General features: G+C 40.2%; 1 protein-coding gene across 2 annotated transcripts in view; it reads left to right on the forward strand.

The window, feature by feature from the left end:
- Positions 1–21,269, forward strand: part of LOC122794659 (probable carboxypeptidase X1) — a 1,175,708-nt gene that overhangs the window by 12,916 nt on the left and 1,141,523 nt on the right. The window contains exon 2 of one of the 2 annotated variants that reach the window (XM_044063283.1): positions 17,762–17,866. The exons of the other annotated variant lie outside the window; for it this stretch is intronic. Within the exon in view, the coding sequence (XP_043919218.1) occupies positions 17,762–17,866 (105 nt within the window). The remainder of the gene's footprint in view (positions 1–17,761; positions 17,867–21,269) is intronic. 2 annotated transcript variants of the gene reach the window in all.

Genomic DNA, 21,269 nt, shown 5'->3' on the forward strand with positions numbered 1-21,269 from the left:
GCCACCTTGTACCTGTGAGGTAAACACCTTAATCATTATATCACCTTGTACCTGTGAGGTAAACACCTTAATCTTTCTGCTAGCTTGTACCTGTGAGGTAAAAACCATAATCATTCTGCCACCTTGTACCTATGAGGTAAGCACCTTAATCATTCTGCCACCTTGTACATGTGAGGTAAACACCGTAATCATTCTGCCACCTTGTACCTGTGAGATAAACACCTTTTTCATTCTGCCACCTTGTACCTGTGACGTAAAAACTTTAATCATTCTGCCACCTTGTACCTGTGAGGCAAACACCTTAATCATTATACTACCTTGTACCTGTGAGGTAAACACCATGATCATCCTGCCACCTTGTACCTGTGAGGTAAAAACCTTAATAATTATATCACCTTGTACCTGTGAGGTAATCACCTTAATCATTCTCCCAACCTGTACCTGTGAGGTAAACACCTTAATCATTCTGCCACCTTGTACCTGTGAGGTAAACACCTTAATCATTCTGCCACCTTGTTCCTGTGAGGTAAACACCTTAATCATTCTGCCACCTTGTACCTGTGAGGTAAACACCTGCATCATTATAATCACCTTGTACCTGTGAGGTAAATATCTTCATTATTCTCCCACCTTGTACCTGTGAGGTAAACACCTTAATCATTCTGCCACCTTGTACCTGTGAGGTAAACACCTTAATCATTCTGCTACCTTGTACCTGTGAGGTAAACACCTTAATCATTCTGCCACCTTGTACCTGAGAGGTAAACACATTAATCATTCTGCCACCTTGTACCTGTGAGGAAAACACCTTAATCATTCTGCTACCTTGTACCTGTGAGGTAAACACCAATCATTATATCACCTAGTACCTGTGAGGTAAACACCTTAATCATTCTGCCACCTTGTACCTGTGAGGTAAACACCTTAATCATTCTCCCACCTTGTACCTGTGAGGTAAACACCTTAATCATTCTGCCACCTTGTACTTGTGAGGTAAACACCTCAATCATTATATCACCATGTACCTGTGAGGTAAACACCTTAATCATTATATCACCTTGTACCTGTGAGGTAAACACCTTAATCATTCTGTCACCTTGCACCTGTGAGGTAAACACCTTAATCATTTTGCCACCTTGTACCTGTGAGGTAAACACCTTAATTATTCTGCCACCTTGTACCTGTGAGGTAAACACCTTAATCATTCTGCCACCTTGTACCTGTGAGGTAAACACCTTAATCATTATATCACCTTGTGCCTGTGAGGTAAACACCTTAATCATTATATCACCTTGTACCTGTGAGGTAAACACCTTAATCATTCTGCTACCTTGTACCTGTGAGGTAAACACCTTAATCATTCTGCCACCTGGTACCTGTGAGGTAAACACCTTAATCATTATGGCACCTTGTACCTGAGAGATAAACACCTTAATCATTAGGCTACCTTGTACCTGTGAGATAAACACCTTAATCATTCTGCTACCTTGTACCTGTGAGGTAAACACCTTAATCATTATATCACCTTGTACCTGTCAGGTAAACACCTTAATCATTATATCACATTGTACCTGTGAGGTAAGCACCTTAATCATTATATCACCTTGTACCTGTGAGGTAAGCACCTTAATCATTATATCACCTTGTACCTGTGAGAAAAGCACCTTAATCATTCTGTCACCTTGTACCTGTGAGGGAAACACCTTAATCATTATATCACCTTGTACCTGTGAGGTAAAAACCTTAATCATTATGCTACATTATACCTGTGAGGTAAACACCTTAATCATTCTGCCACCTTGTACCTGTGAGGTAAACACCTTAATCATTCTGCCACCTTGTACCTGTGGGGTAAGCACCTTAATCATTATTCCACCTTGTACCTGTGAGGTAACCACCTTAATCATTCTGCCACCTTGTACCTTTGAGGTAAACACTTTAATCATTATATCACCTTGTACCTGTGATGTAAACACCTTAATCATTATATCACCTTGTACCTGTGAGGTAAACACCTTAATCATTCTGCCACCTTGTACCTGTGAAGTAAACAGCTTAATCATTATATCACCTTGTACCTGTGAGGTAACCCCCTTAATCATTCTGCCACCTTGTACCTGTGATGTAAACAGCTTTATCATTATATCACCTTGTACCTGTGAGGTAAACACCTTAATCATTCTGCCACCTTGTACCTGTGAGGTATACACCTTAATCATTCTGCCACCTTGTACCTGAGAGATAATCACCTTAATCATTAGGCTACCTTGTACCTGTGAGGTAAACGCCTTAAACATTCTACATTGTACCTGTGAGGTAAACACCTTAATCATTCTGCCACCTTGTACCTGTGAGGTAAACACCTTAATCATTCTGCCACCTTGTACCTGTGAGGTAAACACCTTAATCATTCTGCCACCTTGTACCTGTGAGGTAAACACCTTAATCATTCTGCCACCTTGTACTTGTGAGGTAAACACCTTAATCATTATATCACCTTGTACCTGTGAGGTAAACACCTTAATCATTCTGCCACCCTTGTACCTGTGAGGTAAACAGCTTAATCATTATATCACGTTGTACCTTTGAGATAAACACCTTAATCATTTTGCTACCTTGTACCTGTGAGGTAAACACCTTAATCATTATATCACCTTGTACCTGTGAGGTAAACACCTTAATCATTCTACCACCTTGTACCTGTGAGGTAAATACCTTAATCATTATATCACCTTGTACCTGTGAGAGAAACACCTTAATCATTCTGCTACCTTGTACCTGTGAGGTAAACACCTTAATCATTCTGTCACCTTGTACCTGTGAGGTAAACACCTTAATCATTTCTGCCACCTTGTACCTGAGAGATAAACACCTTAATTATTATATTATCGTGTACCTGTGAGGAAAACACCTTAATCATTCTGCCACCTTGTACCTGTAAGGTAAACACCATAATCACTCTGCCACCTTGTACCTGTGAGGTAAACACCTTAATCATTCTGCCACCTTGTACCTGTGAGGTAAACACCGTAATCATTCTGCCACATTGTACCTGTGAGGTAAACACCTTAATCATTCTGCCACCTTGTACCTGTGAGGTAAACACCTTAATCATTCTGCCACCTTGTACCTGTGAGGCAAACACCTTAATCATTATGCTACCTTGTACCTGTGAGGTAAACACCGTGATCATTCTGCCACCTTGTACCTGTGAGGTAAACACCTTAATCATTATATCCCCTTGTACCTGTGAGGTAATCACCTTAATCATTCTCTCACACTGTACCTGTGAGGTAAACACCTTAATCATTCTGCCACCTTGTACCTCTGAAGTAAACACCTTAATCATTCTGCCACCTTGTTCCTGTGAGGTAAACACCTTAATCATTCTGCCAACTTGTACCTGTGAGGTAAACAACTGCATCATTATAATCACCTTGTACCTGTGAGGTAAATATCTTCATTATTCTCCCACCTTGTACCTGTGAGGTAAACACCTTAATCATTCTGCCACCTTGTACCTGTGAGGTAAACACCTTAATCATTCTGCTACCTTGTACCTGTGAGGTAAACACCTTAATCATTCTGCCACCTTGTACCTGAGAGGTAAACACATTAATCATTCTGCCACCTTGTACCTGTGAGGAAAACACCTTAATCATTCTGCTACCTTGTACCTGTGAGGTAAACACCTTAATCATTATATCACCTAGTACCTATGAGGTAAACACCTTAATCATTCTGCCACCTTGTACCTGTGAGGTAAACACCTTAATCATTCTCCCACCTTGTACCTGTGAGGTAAACACCTTAATCATTCTGCCACCTTGTACTTGTGAGGTAAACACCTCAATCATTATATCACCATGTACCTGTGAGGTAAACACCTTAATCATTATATCACCTTGTACCTGTGAGGTAAACACCTTAATCATTCTGTCACCTTGCACCTGTGAGGTAAACACCTTAATCATTTTGCCACCTTGTACCTGTGAGGTAAACACCTTAATTATTCTGCCACCTTGTACCTGTGAGGTAAACACCTTAATAATTCTGCCACCTTGTACCTGTGAGGTAAACACCTTAATCTTTCTGCTACCTTGCACCTGTGAGGTAAACACCTTAATCATTATATCACCTTGTGCCTGTGAGGTAAACACCTTAATCATTATGCTACCTTGTACCTGTGAGGTAAACACCTTAATCATTCTGCTACCTTGTACCTGTGAGGTAAACACCTTAATCATTCTGCCACCTGGTACCTGTGAGGTAAACCCCTTAATCATTATGGCACCTTGTACCTGAGAGATAAACACCTTAATCATTAGGCTACCTTGTACCTGTGAGATAAACACCTTAATCATTCTGCTACCTTGTACCTGTGAGGTAAACACCTTAATCATTATATCACCTTGTACCTGTCAGGTAAACACCTTAATCATTATATCACATTGTACCTGTGAGGTAAGCACCTTAATCATTATATCACCTTGTACCTGTGAGGTAAGCACCTTAATCATTATATCACCTTGTACCTGTGAGAAAAGCACCTTAATCATTCTGTCACCATGTACCTGTGAGGGAAACACCTTAATCATTATATCACCTTGTACCTGTGAGGTAAAAACCTTAATCATTATGCTACATTGTACCTGTGAGGTAAACACCTTAATCATTCTGCCACCTTGCACCTGTGAGGTAAACACCTTAATCATTCTGCCACCTTGTACCTGTGGGGTAAGCACCTTAATCATTATTCCACCTTGTACCTGTGAGGTAACTGCCTTAATCATTCTGCCACCTTGTACCTGTGAGGTAAACACTTTAATCATTATATCACCTTGTACCTGTGATGTAAACACCTTAATCATTATATCACCTTGTACCTGTGAGGTAAACACCTTAATCATTCTGCCACTTTGTACCTGTGAAGTAAACAGCTTAATCATTATATCACCTTGTACCTGTGAGGTAACCCCCTTAATCATTCTGCCACCTTGTACCTGTGATGTAAACAGCTTAATCATTATATCACCTTGTACCTGTGAGGTAAACACCTTAATCATTCTGCCACCTTGTACCTGTGAGGTATACACCTTAATCATTCTGCCACCTTGTACCTGAGAGATAATCACCTTAATCATTAGGCTACCTTGTACCTGTGAGGTAAACGCCTTAAACATTCTGCTACATTGTACCTGTGAGGTAAACACCTTAATCATTCTGCCACCTTGTACCTGTGAGGAAAGCACCTTAATCATTCTGCCACCTTGTACCTGTGCGGTAAACACCTTAATCATTCTGCCCCCTTGTACCTGTGAGATAAACACCTTAATCATTTTGCCATCTTGTACCTGAGAGACAAACACCTTAATCATTATATCACCTTGTACGTGTGAGGTAAACACCTTAATCATTCTGCCAGCTTGTACCTGTGAGGAAAACACCTTAATCATTCTGCCACCTTGTACCTGTGAGGTAAACAGCTTAATCATTATATCACGTTGTACCTTTGAGATAAACACCTTAATCATTTTGCTACCTTGTGCCTGTGAGGTAAACACCTTAATCATTATATCACCTTGTACCTGTGAGGTAAACACCTTAATCATTCTACCACCTTGTACCTGTGAGGTAAATACCTTAATCATTATATCACCTTGTACCTGTGAGAGAAACACCTTAATCATTCTGCTACCTTGTACCTGTGAGGTAAACACATTAATCATTATATCACTTTGTACCTGTGAGGTAAACACCTTAATCATTCTGCCATATTGTACCTGTGAGGTAAACACCTTAATCATTATGCTACCTTGTACCTGTGAGGTAAACACCTTAATCATTCTGCAACGTTGTACCTGTGAGGTAAACACCTTAATCATTCTGCCACCTTGTACCTGTGAGGTAAACACCTTAATCATTTCTGCCACCTTGTAACTGAGAGATAAACACCTTAATCATTATATTATCTTGTACCTGTGAAGTAAACACCTTAATCATTCTGCCACCTTGTACCTGTGAGGTAAACATCTTAATCATTATATCACCTTGTACCTGTGAGGTAAACACCTTAATCATTCTGCCATCTTGTACCTGTGAGGTAAACACCTTAATCATTATGCTACCTTGTACCTGTGAGATAAACACCTTAATCTTTCTGCTACCTTGTACCTGTAAGGTAAACACCATAATCATTCTGCCACCTTGTACCTGTGAGGTAAACACCTTAATCATTCTTCCACCTTGTACCTGTGAGGTAAACACCGTAATCATTCTGCCACATTGTACCTGTGAGGTAAACACCTTAATCATTATATCACCTTGTACCTGTGAGGTAAACACCTTAATCATTCTACCACCTTGTACCTGTGAGGTAAACACCTTAATCATTATATCACCTTGTACCTGTGAGAGAAACACCTTAATTATTCTGCTACCTTGTACCTGTGAGGTAAACACATTAATCATTATATCACTTTGTACCTGTGAGGTAAACACCTTAATCATTCTGCCATCTTGTACCTGTGAGGTAAACACCTTAATCATTATGCTACCTTGTACCTGTGAGGTAAACACCTGAATCATTCTGCCACCTTGTACCTGTGAGGTAAACACCTTAATCATTCTGCCACCTTGTACCTGTGAGGTAAACACCTTAATCATTTCTGCCACCTTGTACCTGAGAGATAAACACCTTAATTATTATATTATCGTGTACCTGTGAGGAAAACACTTTAATCATTCTGCCACCTTGTACATGTAAGGTAAACACCATAATCATTCTGCCACCTTGTACCTGTGAGGTAAACACCTTAATCATTCTGCCACCTTGTACCTGTGAGGTAAACACCGTAATCATTCTGCCACATTGTACCTGTGAGGTAAACACCTTAATCATTCTGCCACCTTGTACCTGTGAGGTAAACACCTTAATCATTCTGCCACCTTGTACCTGTGAGGCAAACACCTTAATCATTATGCTACCTTGTACCTGTGAGGTAAACACAGTGATCATTCTGCCACCTTGTACCTGTGAGGTAAACACCTTAATCATTATATCCCCTTGTACCTGTGAGGTAATCACCTTAATCATTCTCTCACACTGTACCTGTGAGGTAAACACCTTAATCATTCTGCCACCTTGTACCTCTGAAGTAAACACCTTAATCATTCTGCCACCTTGTTCCTGTGAGGTAAACACCTTAATCATTCTGCCACCTTGTACCTGTGAGGTAAACACCTGCATCATTATAATCACCTTGTACCTGTGAGGTAAATATCTTCATTATTCTCCCAACTTGTACCTGTGAGGTAAACACCTTAATCATTCTGCCACCTTGTACCTTTGAGATAAACACCTTAATCATTCTGCCACCTAGCACCTGTGAGGTTAACACCTTAATAATTCTGCCACATTGTACCTGTGAGGTAAACACCTTAATCATTCTGCTACCTTGTACCTGTGAGGTAAACACCTTAATCATTATATCACCTTGTACCTGTGAGGTAAACACCCTAATCATTCTGCTACCTTGTACCTGTGAGGCAAACACCTTAATCATGATATCACTTAGTACCTTTGAGGTAAACACCTTAATCATTTCGCCACCTTGTACCTGTGAGGTAAACACCTTAATCATTCTCCCACCTTATACCTGTGAGGTAAACACCTTAATCATTCTGCCATATTGTACCTGTGAGGTAAAAACCTTAATCATTATGCTACCTTGTACCTGTGAGGTAAACACCTTAATCATTCTGCCACCATGTACCTGTGAGGTAAACACCTTAATCATTTCTGCCACCTTGTACCTGAGAGATAAACACCTTAATCATTATATTATCTTGTACCTGTGAAGTAAACACCTTAATCATTCTGCCACCTTGTACCTGTGAGGTAAACATCTTAATCATTATATCACCTTGTACCTGTGAGGTAAACACCTTAATCATTCTGCCATCTTGTACCTGTGAGGTAAACACCTTAATCATTATGCTACCTTGTACCTGTGAGATAAACACCTTAATCTTTCTGCTACCTTGTACCTGTAAGGTAAACACCATAATCATTCTGCCACCTTGTACCTGTGAGGTAAACACCTTAATCATTCTGCCACCTTGTACCTGTGAGGTAAACACCGTAATCATTCTGCCACATTGTACCTGTGAGGTAAACACCTTAATCATTATATCACCTTGTACCTGTGAGGTAAACAACTTAATCATTCTACCACCTTGTACCTGTGAGGTAAACACCTTAATCATTATATCACCTTGTACCTGTGAGAGAAACACCTTAATCATTCTGCTACCTTGTACCTGTGAGGTAAACACATTAATCATTATATCACTTTGTACCTGTGAGGTAAACACCTTAATCATTCTGCCATCTTGTACCTGTGAGGTAAACACCTTAATCATTATGCTACCTTGTACCTGTGAGGTAAACACCTGAATCATTCTGCCACCTTGTACCTGTGAGGTAAACACCTTAATCATTCTGTCACCTTGTACCTGTGAGGAAAACACCTTAATCATTTCTGCCACCTTGTACCTGAGAGATAAACACCTTAATTATTATATTATCGTGTACCTGTGAGGAAAACACCTTAATCATTCTGCCACCTTGTACCTGTAAGGTAAACACCATAATCACTCTGCCACCTTGTACCTGTGAGGTAAACACCTTAATCATTCTGCCACCTTGTACCTGTGAGGTAAACACCGTAATCATTCTGCCACATTGTACCTGTGAGGTAAACACCTTAATCATTCTGCCACCTTGTACCTGTGAGGTAAACACCTTAATCATTCTGCCACCTTGTACCTGTGAGGCAAACACCTTAATCATTATGCTACCTTGTACCTGTGAGGTAAACACCGTGATCATTCTGCCACCTTGTACCTGTGAGGTAAACACCTTAATCATTATATCCCCTTGTACCTGTGAGGTAATCACCTTAATCATTCTCTCACACTGTACCTGTGAGGTAAACACCTTAATCATTCTGCCACCTTGTACCTCTGAAGTAAACACCTTAATCATTCTGCCACCTTGTTCCTGTGAGGTAAACACCTTAATCATTCTGCCACCTTGTACCTGTGAGGTAAACAACTGCATCATTATAATCACCTTGTACCTGTGAGGTAAATATCTTCATTATTCTCCCACCTTGTACCTGTGAGGTAAACACCTTAATCATTCTGCCACCTTGTACCTGTGAGGTAAACACCTTAATCATTCTGCTACCTTGTACCTGTGAGGTAAACACCTTAATCATTCTGCCACCTTGTACCTGAGAGGTAAACACATTAATCATTCTGCCACCTTGTACCTGTGAGGAAAACACCTTAATCATTCTGCTACCTTGTACCTGTGAGGTAAACACCTTAATCATTATATCACCTAGTACCTATGAGGTAAACACCTTAATCATTCTGCCACCTTGTACCTGTGAGGTAAACACCTTAATCATTCTCCCACCTTGTACCTGTGAGGTAAACACCTTAATCATTCTGCCACCTTGTACTTGTGAGGTAAACACCTCAATCATTATATCACCATGTACCTGTGAGGTAAACACCTTAATCATTATATCACCTTGTACCTGTGAGGTAAACACCTTAATCATTCTGTCACCTTGCACCTGTGAGGTAAACACCTTAATCATTTTGCCACCTTGTACCTGTGAGGTAAACACCTTAATTATTCTGCCACCTTGTACCTGTGAGGTAAACACCTTAATAATTCTGCCACCTTGTACCTGTGAGGTAAACACCTTAATCTTTCTGCTACCTTGCACCTGTGAGGTAAACACCTTAATCATTATATCACCTTGTGCCTGTGAGGTAAACACCTTAATCATTATGCTACCTTGTACCTGTGAGGTAAACACCTTATTCATTCTGCTACCTTGTACCTGTGAGGTAAACACCTTAATCATTCTGCCACCTGGTACCTGTGAGGTAAACCCCTTAATCATTATGGCACCTTGTACCTGAGAGATAAACACCTTAATCATTAGGCTACCTTGTACCTGTGAGATAAACACCTTAATAATTCTGCTACCTTGTACCTGTGAGGTAAACACCTTAATCATTATATCACCTTGTACCTGTCAGGTAAACACCTTAATCATTATATCACATTGTACCTGTGAGGTAAGCACCTTAATCATTATATCACCTTGTACCTGTGAGGTAAGCACCTTAATCATTATATCACCTTGTACCTGTGAGAAAAGCACCTTAATCATTCTGTCACCTTGTACCTGTGAGGGAAACACCTTAATCATTATATCACCTTGTACCTGTGAGGTAAAAACCTTAATCATTATGCTACATTGTACCTGTGAGGTAAACACCTTAATCATTCTGCCACCTTGCACCTGTGAGGTAAACACCTTAATCATTCTGCCACCTTGTGCCTGTGGGGTAAGCACCTTAATCATTATTCCACCTTGTACCTGTGAGGTAACCGCCTTAATCATTCTGCCACCTTGTACCTGTGAGGTAAACACTTTAATCATTATATCACCTTGTACCTGTGATGTAAACACCTTAATCATTATATCACCTTGTACCTGTGAGGTAAACACCTTAATCATTCTGCCACTTTGTACCTGTGAAGTAAACAGCTTAATCATTATATCACCTTGTACCTGTGAGGTAACCCCCTTAATCATTCTGCCACCTTGTACCTGTGATGTAAACAGCTTAATCATTATATCACCTTGTACCTGTGAGGTAAACACCTTAATCATTCTGCCACCTTGTACCTGTGAGGTATACACCTTAATCATTCTGCCACCTTGTACCTGAGAGATAATCACCTTAATCATTAGGCTACCTTGTACCTGTGAGGCAAACGCCTTAAACATTCTGCTACATTGTACCTGTGAGGTAAACACCTTAATCATTCTGCCACCTTGTACCTGTGAGGAAAGCACCTTAATCAGTCTGCCACCTTGTACCTGTGCGGTAAACACCTTAATCATTCTGCCCCCTTGTACCTGTGAGATAAACACCTTAATCATTTTGCCATCTTGTACCTGAGAGACAAACACCTTAATCATTATATCACCTTGTACGTGTGAGGTAAACACCTTAATCATTCTGCCAGCTTGTACCTGTGAGGAAAACACCTTAATCATTCTGCCACCTTGTACCTGTGAGGTAAACAGCTTAATCATTATATCACGTTGTACCTTTGAGATAAACACCTTAATCATTTTGCTACCTTGTACCTGTGAGGTAAACACCTTAATCATTATATCACCTTGTACCTGTGAGGTAAACACCTTAATCATTCTACCACCTTGTACCTGTGAGGTAAATACCTTAATCATTATATCACCTTGTACCTGTGAGAGAAACACCTTAATCATTCTGCTACCTTGTACCTGTGAGGTAAACACATTAATCATTATATCACTTTGTACCTGTGAGGTAAACACTTTAATCATTCTGCCATATTGTACCTGTGAGGTAAACACCTTAATCATTATGCTACCTTGTACCTGTGAGGTAAACACCTTAATCATTCTGCAACGTTGTACCTGTGAGGTAAACACCTTAATCATTCTGCCACCTTGTACCTGTGAGGTAAACACCTTAATCATTTCTGCCACCTTGTAACTGAGAGATAAACACCTTAATCATTATATTATCTTGTACCTGTGAAGTAAACACCTTAATCATTCTGCCACCTTGTACCTGTGAGGTAAACATCTTAATCATTATATCACCTTGTACCTGTGAGGTAAACACCTTAATCATTCTGCCATCTTGTACCTGTGAGGTAAACACCTTAATCATTATGCTACCTTGTACCTGTGAGATAAACACCTTAATCTTTCTGCTACCTTGTACCTGTAAGGTAAACACCATAATCATTCTGCCACCTTGTACCTGTGAGGTAAACACCTTAATCATTCTTCCACCTTGTACCTGTGAGGTAAACACCGTAATCATTCTGCCACATTGTACCTGTGAGGTAAACACCTTAATCATTATATCACCTTGTACCTGTGAGTTAAACACCTTAATCATTCTACCACCTTGTACCTGTGAGGTAAACACCTTAATCATTATATCACCTTGTACCTGTGAGAGAAACACCTTAATCATTCTGCTACCTTGTACCTGTGAGGTAAACACATTAATCATTATATCACTTTGTACCTGTGAGGTAAACACCTTAATCATTCTGCCATCTTGTACCTGTGAGGTAAACACCTTAATCATTATGCTACCTTGTACCTGTGAGGTAAACACCTGAATCATTCTGCCACCTTGTACCTGTGAGGTAAACACCTTAATCATTCTGCCACCTTGTACCTGTGAGGTAAACACCTTAATCATTTCTGCCACCTTGTACCTGAGAGATAAACACCTTAATTATTATATTATCGTGTACCTGTGAGGAAAACACTTTAATCATTCTGCCACCTTGTACATGTAAGGTAAACACCATAATCATTCTGCCACCTTGTACCTGTGAGGTAAACACCTTAATCATTCTGCCACCTTGTACCTGTGAAGTAAACACCGTAATCATTCTGCCACATTGTACCTGTGAGGTAAACACCTTAATCATTCTGCCACCTTGTACCTGTGAGGTAAACACCTTAATCATTCTGCCACCTTGTACCTGTGAGGCAAACACCTTAATCATTATGCTACCTTGTACCTGTGAGGTAAACACCGTGATCATTCTGCCACCTTGTACCTGTGAGGTAAACACCTTAATCATTATATCCCCTTGTACCTGTGAGGTAATCACCTTAATCATTCTCTCACACTGTACCTGTGAGGTAAACACCTTAATCATTCTGCCACCTTGTACCTCTGAAGTAAACACCTTAATCATTCTGCCACCTTGTTCCTGTGAGGTAAACACCTTAATCATTCTGCCACCTTGTACCTGTGAGGTAAACACCTGCATCATTATAATCACCTTGTACCTGTGAGGTAAATATCTTCATTATTCTCCCAACTTGTACCTGTGAGGTAAACACCTTAATCATTCTGCCACCTTGTACCTTTGAGATAAACACCTTAATCATTCTGCCACCTTGCACCTGTGAGGTAAACACCTTAATAATTCTGCCACATTGTACCTGTGAGGTAAACACCTTAATCATTCTGCTACCTTGTACCTGTGAGGTAAACACCTTAATCATTATATCACCTTGTACCTGTGAGGTAAACACCCTAATCATTCTGCTACCTTGTACCTGTGAGGTAAACACCTTAATCATGATATCACCTAGTACCTTTGAGGTAAACACCTTAATCATTTTGCCACCTTGTACCTGTGAGGTAAACACCTTAATCATTCTCCCACCTTATACCTGTGATGTAAACACCTTAATCATTCTGCCACCTTGTACCTGTGAGGTAAACACCTTAATCATTCTGCTACCTTGTACCTGTGAGGTAAACACCGTAATCATTCTGCCACCTTGTACCTGTGAGGTAAACACATTAATCATTCTGCCACCTTGTACCTGTGAGGTAAACACCTTAATCATTCTGCTACCTTGTACCTGTGAGGTAAACACCTTAATCATTCTGCCACCTTGTACCTGTGAGGTAAACACCTTAATAATTCTGCCACCTTGTATCTGTGAGGTAAACACCTTAATCATTATATCACCTAGTACCTTTGAGGTAAACACCTTAATCATTCTGCCACCTTGTACCTGTAAGATAAACACCTTAATCATTCTCCCACCTTCTAACTGTGAGGTAAACACCTTAATCATTCTGCCACCTTGTACCTGTGAGGTAAACACCTTAATAATTCTGCCACCTTGTACCTGTGAGGTAAACACCTTAATCATTCTGCTACCTTGTACCTGTGAGGTAAACACCTTAATCATTATATCACCTAGTACCTTTGAGGTAAACACCTTAATCATTCTGCCACCTTGTACCTGTGAGGTAAACACAGTAATCATTCTGCTACCTTGTACCTGTGAGGTAAACACCTTAATCATTCTGCCACCTTGTACCTGTGAGGTAAACACCTTAATCATTATGGCACCTTGTACCTGAGAGATAAACACCTTAATCATTAGGCTACCTTGTACTTGTGAGATAAACACCTTAATCATTCTGCTACCTTGTACCTGTGAGGTAAGCACCTTAATCATTATATCACCTTGTACCTGTCAGGTAAACACCTTAATCATTATATCACCTTGTACCTGTGAGTTAAGCACCTTAATCATTATATCACCTTGTACCTGTGAGGTAAGCACCTTGATCATTATATCACCTTGTACCTGTGAGGAAAGCACATTAATCATTCTGCCACCTTGTACCTGTGAGGTATCACCTTAATCATTATATCACCTTGTACCTGTGAGGTAGGCACCTTAATCATTATATCACCTTATACCTGTGAGGTAAGCACCTTAATCATTATATCACCTTGTACCTGTGAGGTAATCACCATAATCATTCTGCCACCTTGTACCTGTGAGGTAAACACCTTAATCATTATATCACCTTGTACCTGTGAGGTAAACACCTTAATCATTCTGCCACCTTGTACCTGTGAGGTAAACACCTTAATCATTCTTCCACCTTGTACCTGTGAGGTAAACACCTTAATCATTCTGCCACCTTGTACCTGTGAGGTAAACACCTTAGTCATTATGCTACCTTGTACCTGTGAGGTAAGCACCTTAATCATTATATCACCTTGTACCTGTGAGATAAGCACCTTAATCATTAGGCCATCTCCCAACCCATAGTTAAATATGAAGTAAATGGCCCAGAAGGATCATTTTAAGCCTAGCAAATAACCCAAGGGTGGAATCAAACTTTGGTATGTTGTTGTCTATGATTTTAAGACCTTAACCATTATCCCAAACTCATCCATAGTACCTTTTCCTCTCATGTACTGGCACTGTCAGACACTTTTATATATCAGTACTGGAAGCTCTGTCCTGACACATTGTTACTCTAGTAGCAATACCACTGCCTCTAAGACAGCTGCATTTACAGCAGTGGTACCTGCCCCTCTCATTTACTGTTATATTACAGTATTAGTATGGTTCGTCCCCAGTAATTTACAAGTAAGAGAACTCCTCTGTCTCTCTCTTGCGAAGACCCTCCTAAATTAGAGCACTGGTAAGATTTAGTCTCAGACATTATTATAGTACTTTACAATACCACTTCTGGTAATACGCTGCTGTGTCACAGTACCAGTCCCCGTAAGATATGGTTTTATTATAGCATCTTTTCTGTACAGTCTCAGATACTGTTATATTGCTGTACTTTTCTGTCTTGGTACTGGACACTGTGGTATAACAGCGATAGCACCACTATCTCAGAAATCACTGTGTTGCAGTCCCTGTAGTATGCTTTGCTATTTTCAAGTAATCATTCAGGACAAATATCAAATGTTAAAAATACAAAAGAATCCCAGAAGAACCGTTTTCATTGCAAGACCAAACTGCCTTTTCTCTCTCTCTCTCTCTCTCTATCTCTCTCTATCACACATTTGTATAAATTATAGGGATAGCCACATTACTTCTTTCTCCTTTCTGGATCCCCCGAAGCTCCACCATTGTGCATCACCAGGGAGGACTGCTGCAGACTCTGAGATCGCTCCTCCCTTCTGGATACCCCAAATCTCCACTTTCATGCATTACCAGGGCAGTTTTCTGAAGACACTGACATCACTTTTCCCTTCTAGATGCCCGGAAGCCCCACCCTTATGCATTACCAGGGAGGTTTGGTGCAGTCTCTGAGATAACTCCTCCCTTCTGGATACCCCAAATCACCACTTTCATGCATTACTAGTGAAGTTTGCTGCAGATTCTGAGATCATACCTCCCTTCTGAATCCTGTAAAGCTCCACCCTTATATATCATCATGGATGTTTGCTACACCCTCATGCATTACCAGTGAAGTTTGCTGCAGACTCTGTGATCACTTCTGTCTTCTGAATCCCATAAAGTTCCACCCTCATGTATTGTCATGGATGATTGGTGCAGACTCTGTGTGAAGTACACATTGAAGAAGCTCCGCCCTCATGTATTGTCATGGATGATTGCTGCAGACTCTGTGTGAAGTACACATTGAAATATTTTCCAGCTGCATGGTCGGCCAAGCATGAGAACCTCGTCATATGATTTAGGGTCCCCAGTTCCTCCTTCTGTGATGATGGCATTTACTCTAGTATGTTATTCATCTTTCAGCAGCAGATTGTTTAACTCTGTATTATTCACCCCCAACACACACACACACATTTATCTTGTCAGCTGAGGCAAATGGGTCAAGGTTCCATGTCATCCATAAGAGTAGTGTTGCCTTTCTAGTCCCTATCATATTCAAACGTTTGTCTCAGCCACAAGCCCAGCACATCAAGATTTTCTTCATTCAGTGTATAGTAATAGTACTTGGTATGTAGCCTGCCTGTTTCTCACCAGTCAGATGGTTATGGCTCAAGGTGCCTTCATTTAATCACTGACTGTTCAGTCTGCTGTGACACATATGCTGTGCTCACGCCAGACAAGAGCACATTAAATAAATATGTGTACACACACACACACAAACACACACACACACACACACACACACACACACACACACACACACACACACACACACACACACACACACACACACACACACACACACACACACACACACACACACACACACACACACACACACACACACACACACACACACACACAAACAAACATACACATCTATATACAAACAAGGATACACACACAAAGGCATGTGCACACTCATGCACACTCATGCACACACACACACACACACACACACACACACACACACACACACACACACACACACACACACACACAAATGCAAACATACATATCTATATACAAACAAGGATACACACACAAAGACATGTGCACACTCATGCACACACACACTCACACACACACTCTCTCTCACACACACACACACACACACACACACACACACACACACACACATGCAAATAGATATACACAGAGTCATGTAAACACACAGACCTTCATGTAGACATTCAAGACGCACACTCAGATACAAACATACAGATATATGTATGTGTATGTATACAAACACAAACATGGTGCACACACACACACACACACACACACACACACACACACACACACACACACACATACACACACACACACACACAGATATACACATTATGTAGACATGCCTTAATGCACACTTTTGAACACACATACACACAGAGACTTGCATGTGTATGCACACATACAAACACAGGCATGCACACATACACGTGTGCACACAAATACACATATGCACATACAAACATAGTCATGTGCATGTGCATGCACACACACTCAACAGACAAACATGCTTCAGCAAACCTCTGTATGTATAGCGGTTAATTTATGCATATATGAATTTGAAGTCATATCCCCAAAAGACACAGCTAAATGTTTGTGCTTGATTATATTTCCAAACGAGTGTCAGAAACCAGAGGTAAGAGCGTGACTTTTATTTTTCAGCTTATATGTGGTGTGGGAGCCTTGGCTGACAGTTTGTTTCCTGAAATGCATGTTCCATTCCTGCTGCTGCAAACTGCATCCCTCCCCCTTCCCCCAGTAAGTCCTGTTGCCAAGATCCGCTCTTGTGTGGCACAGCTTCTGCCAAGCTGGTTCTTTTTGCTTGCTTTTTCCTATCCAAATTGCTGGCACAAGTCCAATTTTATGTGAGAACATTTTTTGCATTTTTCTAGCCATTGTTAATTCAAAGAAAAAGGTGAAGATCCCAAAAGTAAAGAAAGTAAAAAAGGTTCTGAAGAAGGTTAAGAGTTCAGAAGAGACACAGATTCAGCAGCCACGTATGTACACTTTGGTGCCAAACTCACTACCTGTGTTGAAACATTATTTAAGGCTTTGTTTTGTGAGAACTGTAGCAATTTGTGTACTTCTTAGGACTAAATGTTTGTCTTTTAAGACCAAGGAAATGCTTTTACAGTTAGAACAGCATGTATACTGCACCACCAAAAACCTGTGTTATAACTAAAGGTTTTGCATTTGGCAGATGGCAATGAAAGTGTAAATGTTATTCAACACTGAATACATGGTTTATAAATACAGTGTGATACTGGTGAGCAGCACCACTTTTGCACATTAGCAATGATCATCTCTGTTATAGTGATGCAGAAACACCTCAGGGAAACAGCAGCATGACACACATAGTTTATCAGTAAGTTATCTGTGTTATAACCTTAACACGTACTAAAGGAACAGAAGAATGTTAAATATAGTTCTCTTATTAAAACTAATGGAGGTGCTAACCACTACCCCTTATGTTTTGTTTATCAATAAATACATCATAATATCGGCAGGCACATGTACAAGAAAATACAGGACCTTATACCCAGCTAAGCTGCCAATGTTATGCTATCAAATTAGGGATGAAATAGCACAAGGTAAACGGTGGTACCACATTTACATTTCAAGATTTATTATCTAGCGTACATACTAAACAGAGGTCTGTGTTGACGTATAAATTGTGTTTGTGCATTTTATCACTGAATAACTTTGTTATAATAAAAAAGGATGAGGCTGTATTTGTAAAAGAGCAGGACATTGCACATTTCAGCATGGAACACCTTTGTTAGAAAGGTCTTAAGGCTGAATGTTCAAAACAATAGAATATTATGAGCAATTCAGAAACAAATCCATTTCTCAGAATGTTAACAAAATGTTTCATGTGGGGAAAATTAAAGAAGGGTCCATGTTGGGGAAACTGCAAAAGTTTATATACAAACAGAATATATGCATGTGATTTTTTTTCACAGTTTTGAATTTTTTGTTATATAATTATTTTTTAGTTTGCATACCTCTCAACCTCCTATCACAAGAATTCTGGACAAAGCCAGAATAAATGGAGGAACAAACGCTGAAAAATGGAGATCATTTTTAGATATCGCTCTTATAAACTTAGAAAGTTGATAGAATAACAGACTTTGCATTAGCATGAATTTTTCTGAAGGAGGATCAAACCAAAAATATGAGACAAAAATCTGGACATTTTGCTGGGAGGTATCCATGGCTTGTGTGTCTCATTTATTCCCCAAGGGACAAAAGCTGTCTCTGAGTCATCTATCTACTGAAGTGAGAGACAATTACAGTCATCCAAGTATTCACTGTTTTTTTTTTTTTTATTATTAGACCCTACTTACGTTTTCCTACCCTAAGCATATCTATTACATTTGTGTGGAGGTGTGCAATGGGTTTATGGTGTAATTCCACACACCCTGCCTACTTACAGACACCATACCCGCATGACCCTGGTCCTATGACCAGGCATGCCTCTGCTACAGTCCCTCCCCCCCCAAGAATGGTTGAGACAGTGCAAGGTATTCATCCCTCATGAACCTGTCTTATCCAGTAGTCACTAGTCAGTCTTGAGTCATTTGGGTTACAGTTAGGGCTTTGCCCCTCTGTACTGCAGAGGAACACCTGCATTTGAAGTAAGGAGGAAGTTATTTGTATGGAAAAAAAAGGGACATCCATGCATGTAGCTCAGAATCATAGAGATTACGGAATATTTTTATACCAAACAAACTCCAACACTATAGGTGCATTCTAAGTAAGGGATATCTGCGCAATTTATTTAGGATAACTTGGGACCCATCCATAATGTGCAGACATTTATTCAGCAATGCATTTTATAACATTAGGCAGGTTCATTTATCATTAAACAGCAGCAGTGCATGTGTGCGTGTGTGTGTGTGTGTGTGTGTGTGTGTGTGTGTGTGTGTGTGTGTGTGTGTGCGCGTGCATGCGTATGTGTTTGCAGATGTGTGTTGGTGTGTGTGTGTGTGTGTGTGTGTGTGTGTGTGTGTGTGTGTGTGCTTGCATGTTTGTGTCTGTGTGTGTGTATATGTGTGTGTGTGTGTGTGTGTGTGTGTGTGTGTGTGTGTGTGTGTGTGTGTGCGTGTGTTTGCATGTTTGTGTCTGTGTGTGTATGTGTGTGTGTGTGTGTGTGTGTGTGTGTGTGTGTGTGTGTGTGTGTGTGTGCATGCGTGTGCGCAAGCAACTGATCACTGAATGCCTTATTTACTACTTTGGAACAAAGTGTGGCTTGATGAAGTAGGTGTATTGCACATACAAACCAATATGCATGTTCACAATGACTCATGATCTGTGGAGTCTGCCCACCTTCACCCCCTCCAGAACCACTAGATTATTTCTTACTCTGTCATATACCTCCCCTAGATCTCTCCCTCTCTCTCTCTCTTACTGTACCAGCTATGCTCAGTGTATATGTAGCTCTATTATTCCCTTCCTGCTGTTTGCATACCTGACCCCCTGACATACCCATTGTAATGCTCACTTTGCACCCACAAGCCAGCATAAGTTAAGACAAAATATCGCTATCTATCCTCATATAATTTCTCCTAATCTATATAGTGTCACACATTTTCGTCTTCACAAACATTTCTACCTTTAGTCCAAACCTCCAATGGTTTTAGAAAACAAAAGGAAACACAAATGGCACACTCCTATCATTGTTCATTGTTCCACTCTGCAATTCATAGAAATTGGAGATATCTACTCCAGCACATGCCCAGTAACACAAGAAAATAACTCAGTCCTTACTACAAAGTTAACCACAACCTCTAGCATCAAAACAAAGGCAAGTCTATTATTAATCCTTATGAATCTTTGAACCTCAGTTACATGCAAAAATAGCACTTCACCTGATTTATTAGTCACTACAGATATATGGCTTATACCAAAAACACAAGAGAAAGAAATTCTTCCCAGTGGCTACAATGCCCTAAGAAAGGACAGAGAGAGAATAAAAAAGCAATACAGGTGGCAATTTTCTACAAAAAAATGGTTTAAATGTGACCCCTACCTTCTCCCCATCCATTAGATTAACAATGCACAAATACTAATGACTCAATTAAAGCTGAACAACAGAAAGCCCATTTGCTTAGCAGCCCTATATACACCTCCATAGACAATATTAGTATCACTGAGGAGATCTAGGGAGATCAGAGGAACGAACACAGGACTGGTTTAGGAGAGGTGAATTTAAACCAAGAGATGAAAGGTTAATATTGGCAGCCCAAGATACTGGGCTACGTACATGCTGGTTTGCAAAGTGCATTGAACATGTGGGAGAAAGACACATGTAGGTTTGGTAAAACAGAAATGGAAACAGTCGCACACCTCATTGCTGGTTGTGACATACTAATGGCAGAAGGACTGTATACTGAAAGA

Source organism: Protopterus annectens, chromosome 2.part1 (genome assembly GCF_019279795.1).
Source record: "Protopterus annectens isolate FY-2018-M chromosome 2.part1, PAN1.0, whole genome shotgun sequence".
NCBI classification, from domain to species: Eukaryota; Metazoa; Chordata; order Ceratodontiformes; family Protopteridae; genus Protopterus; species Protopterus annectens.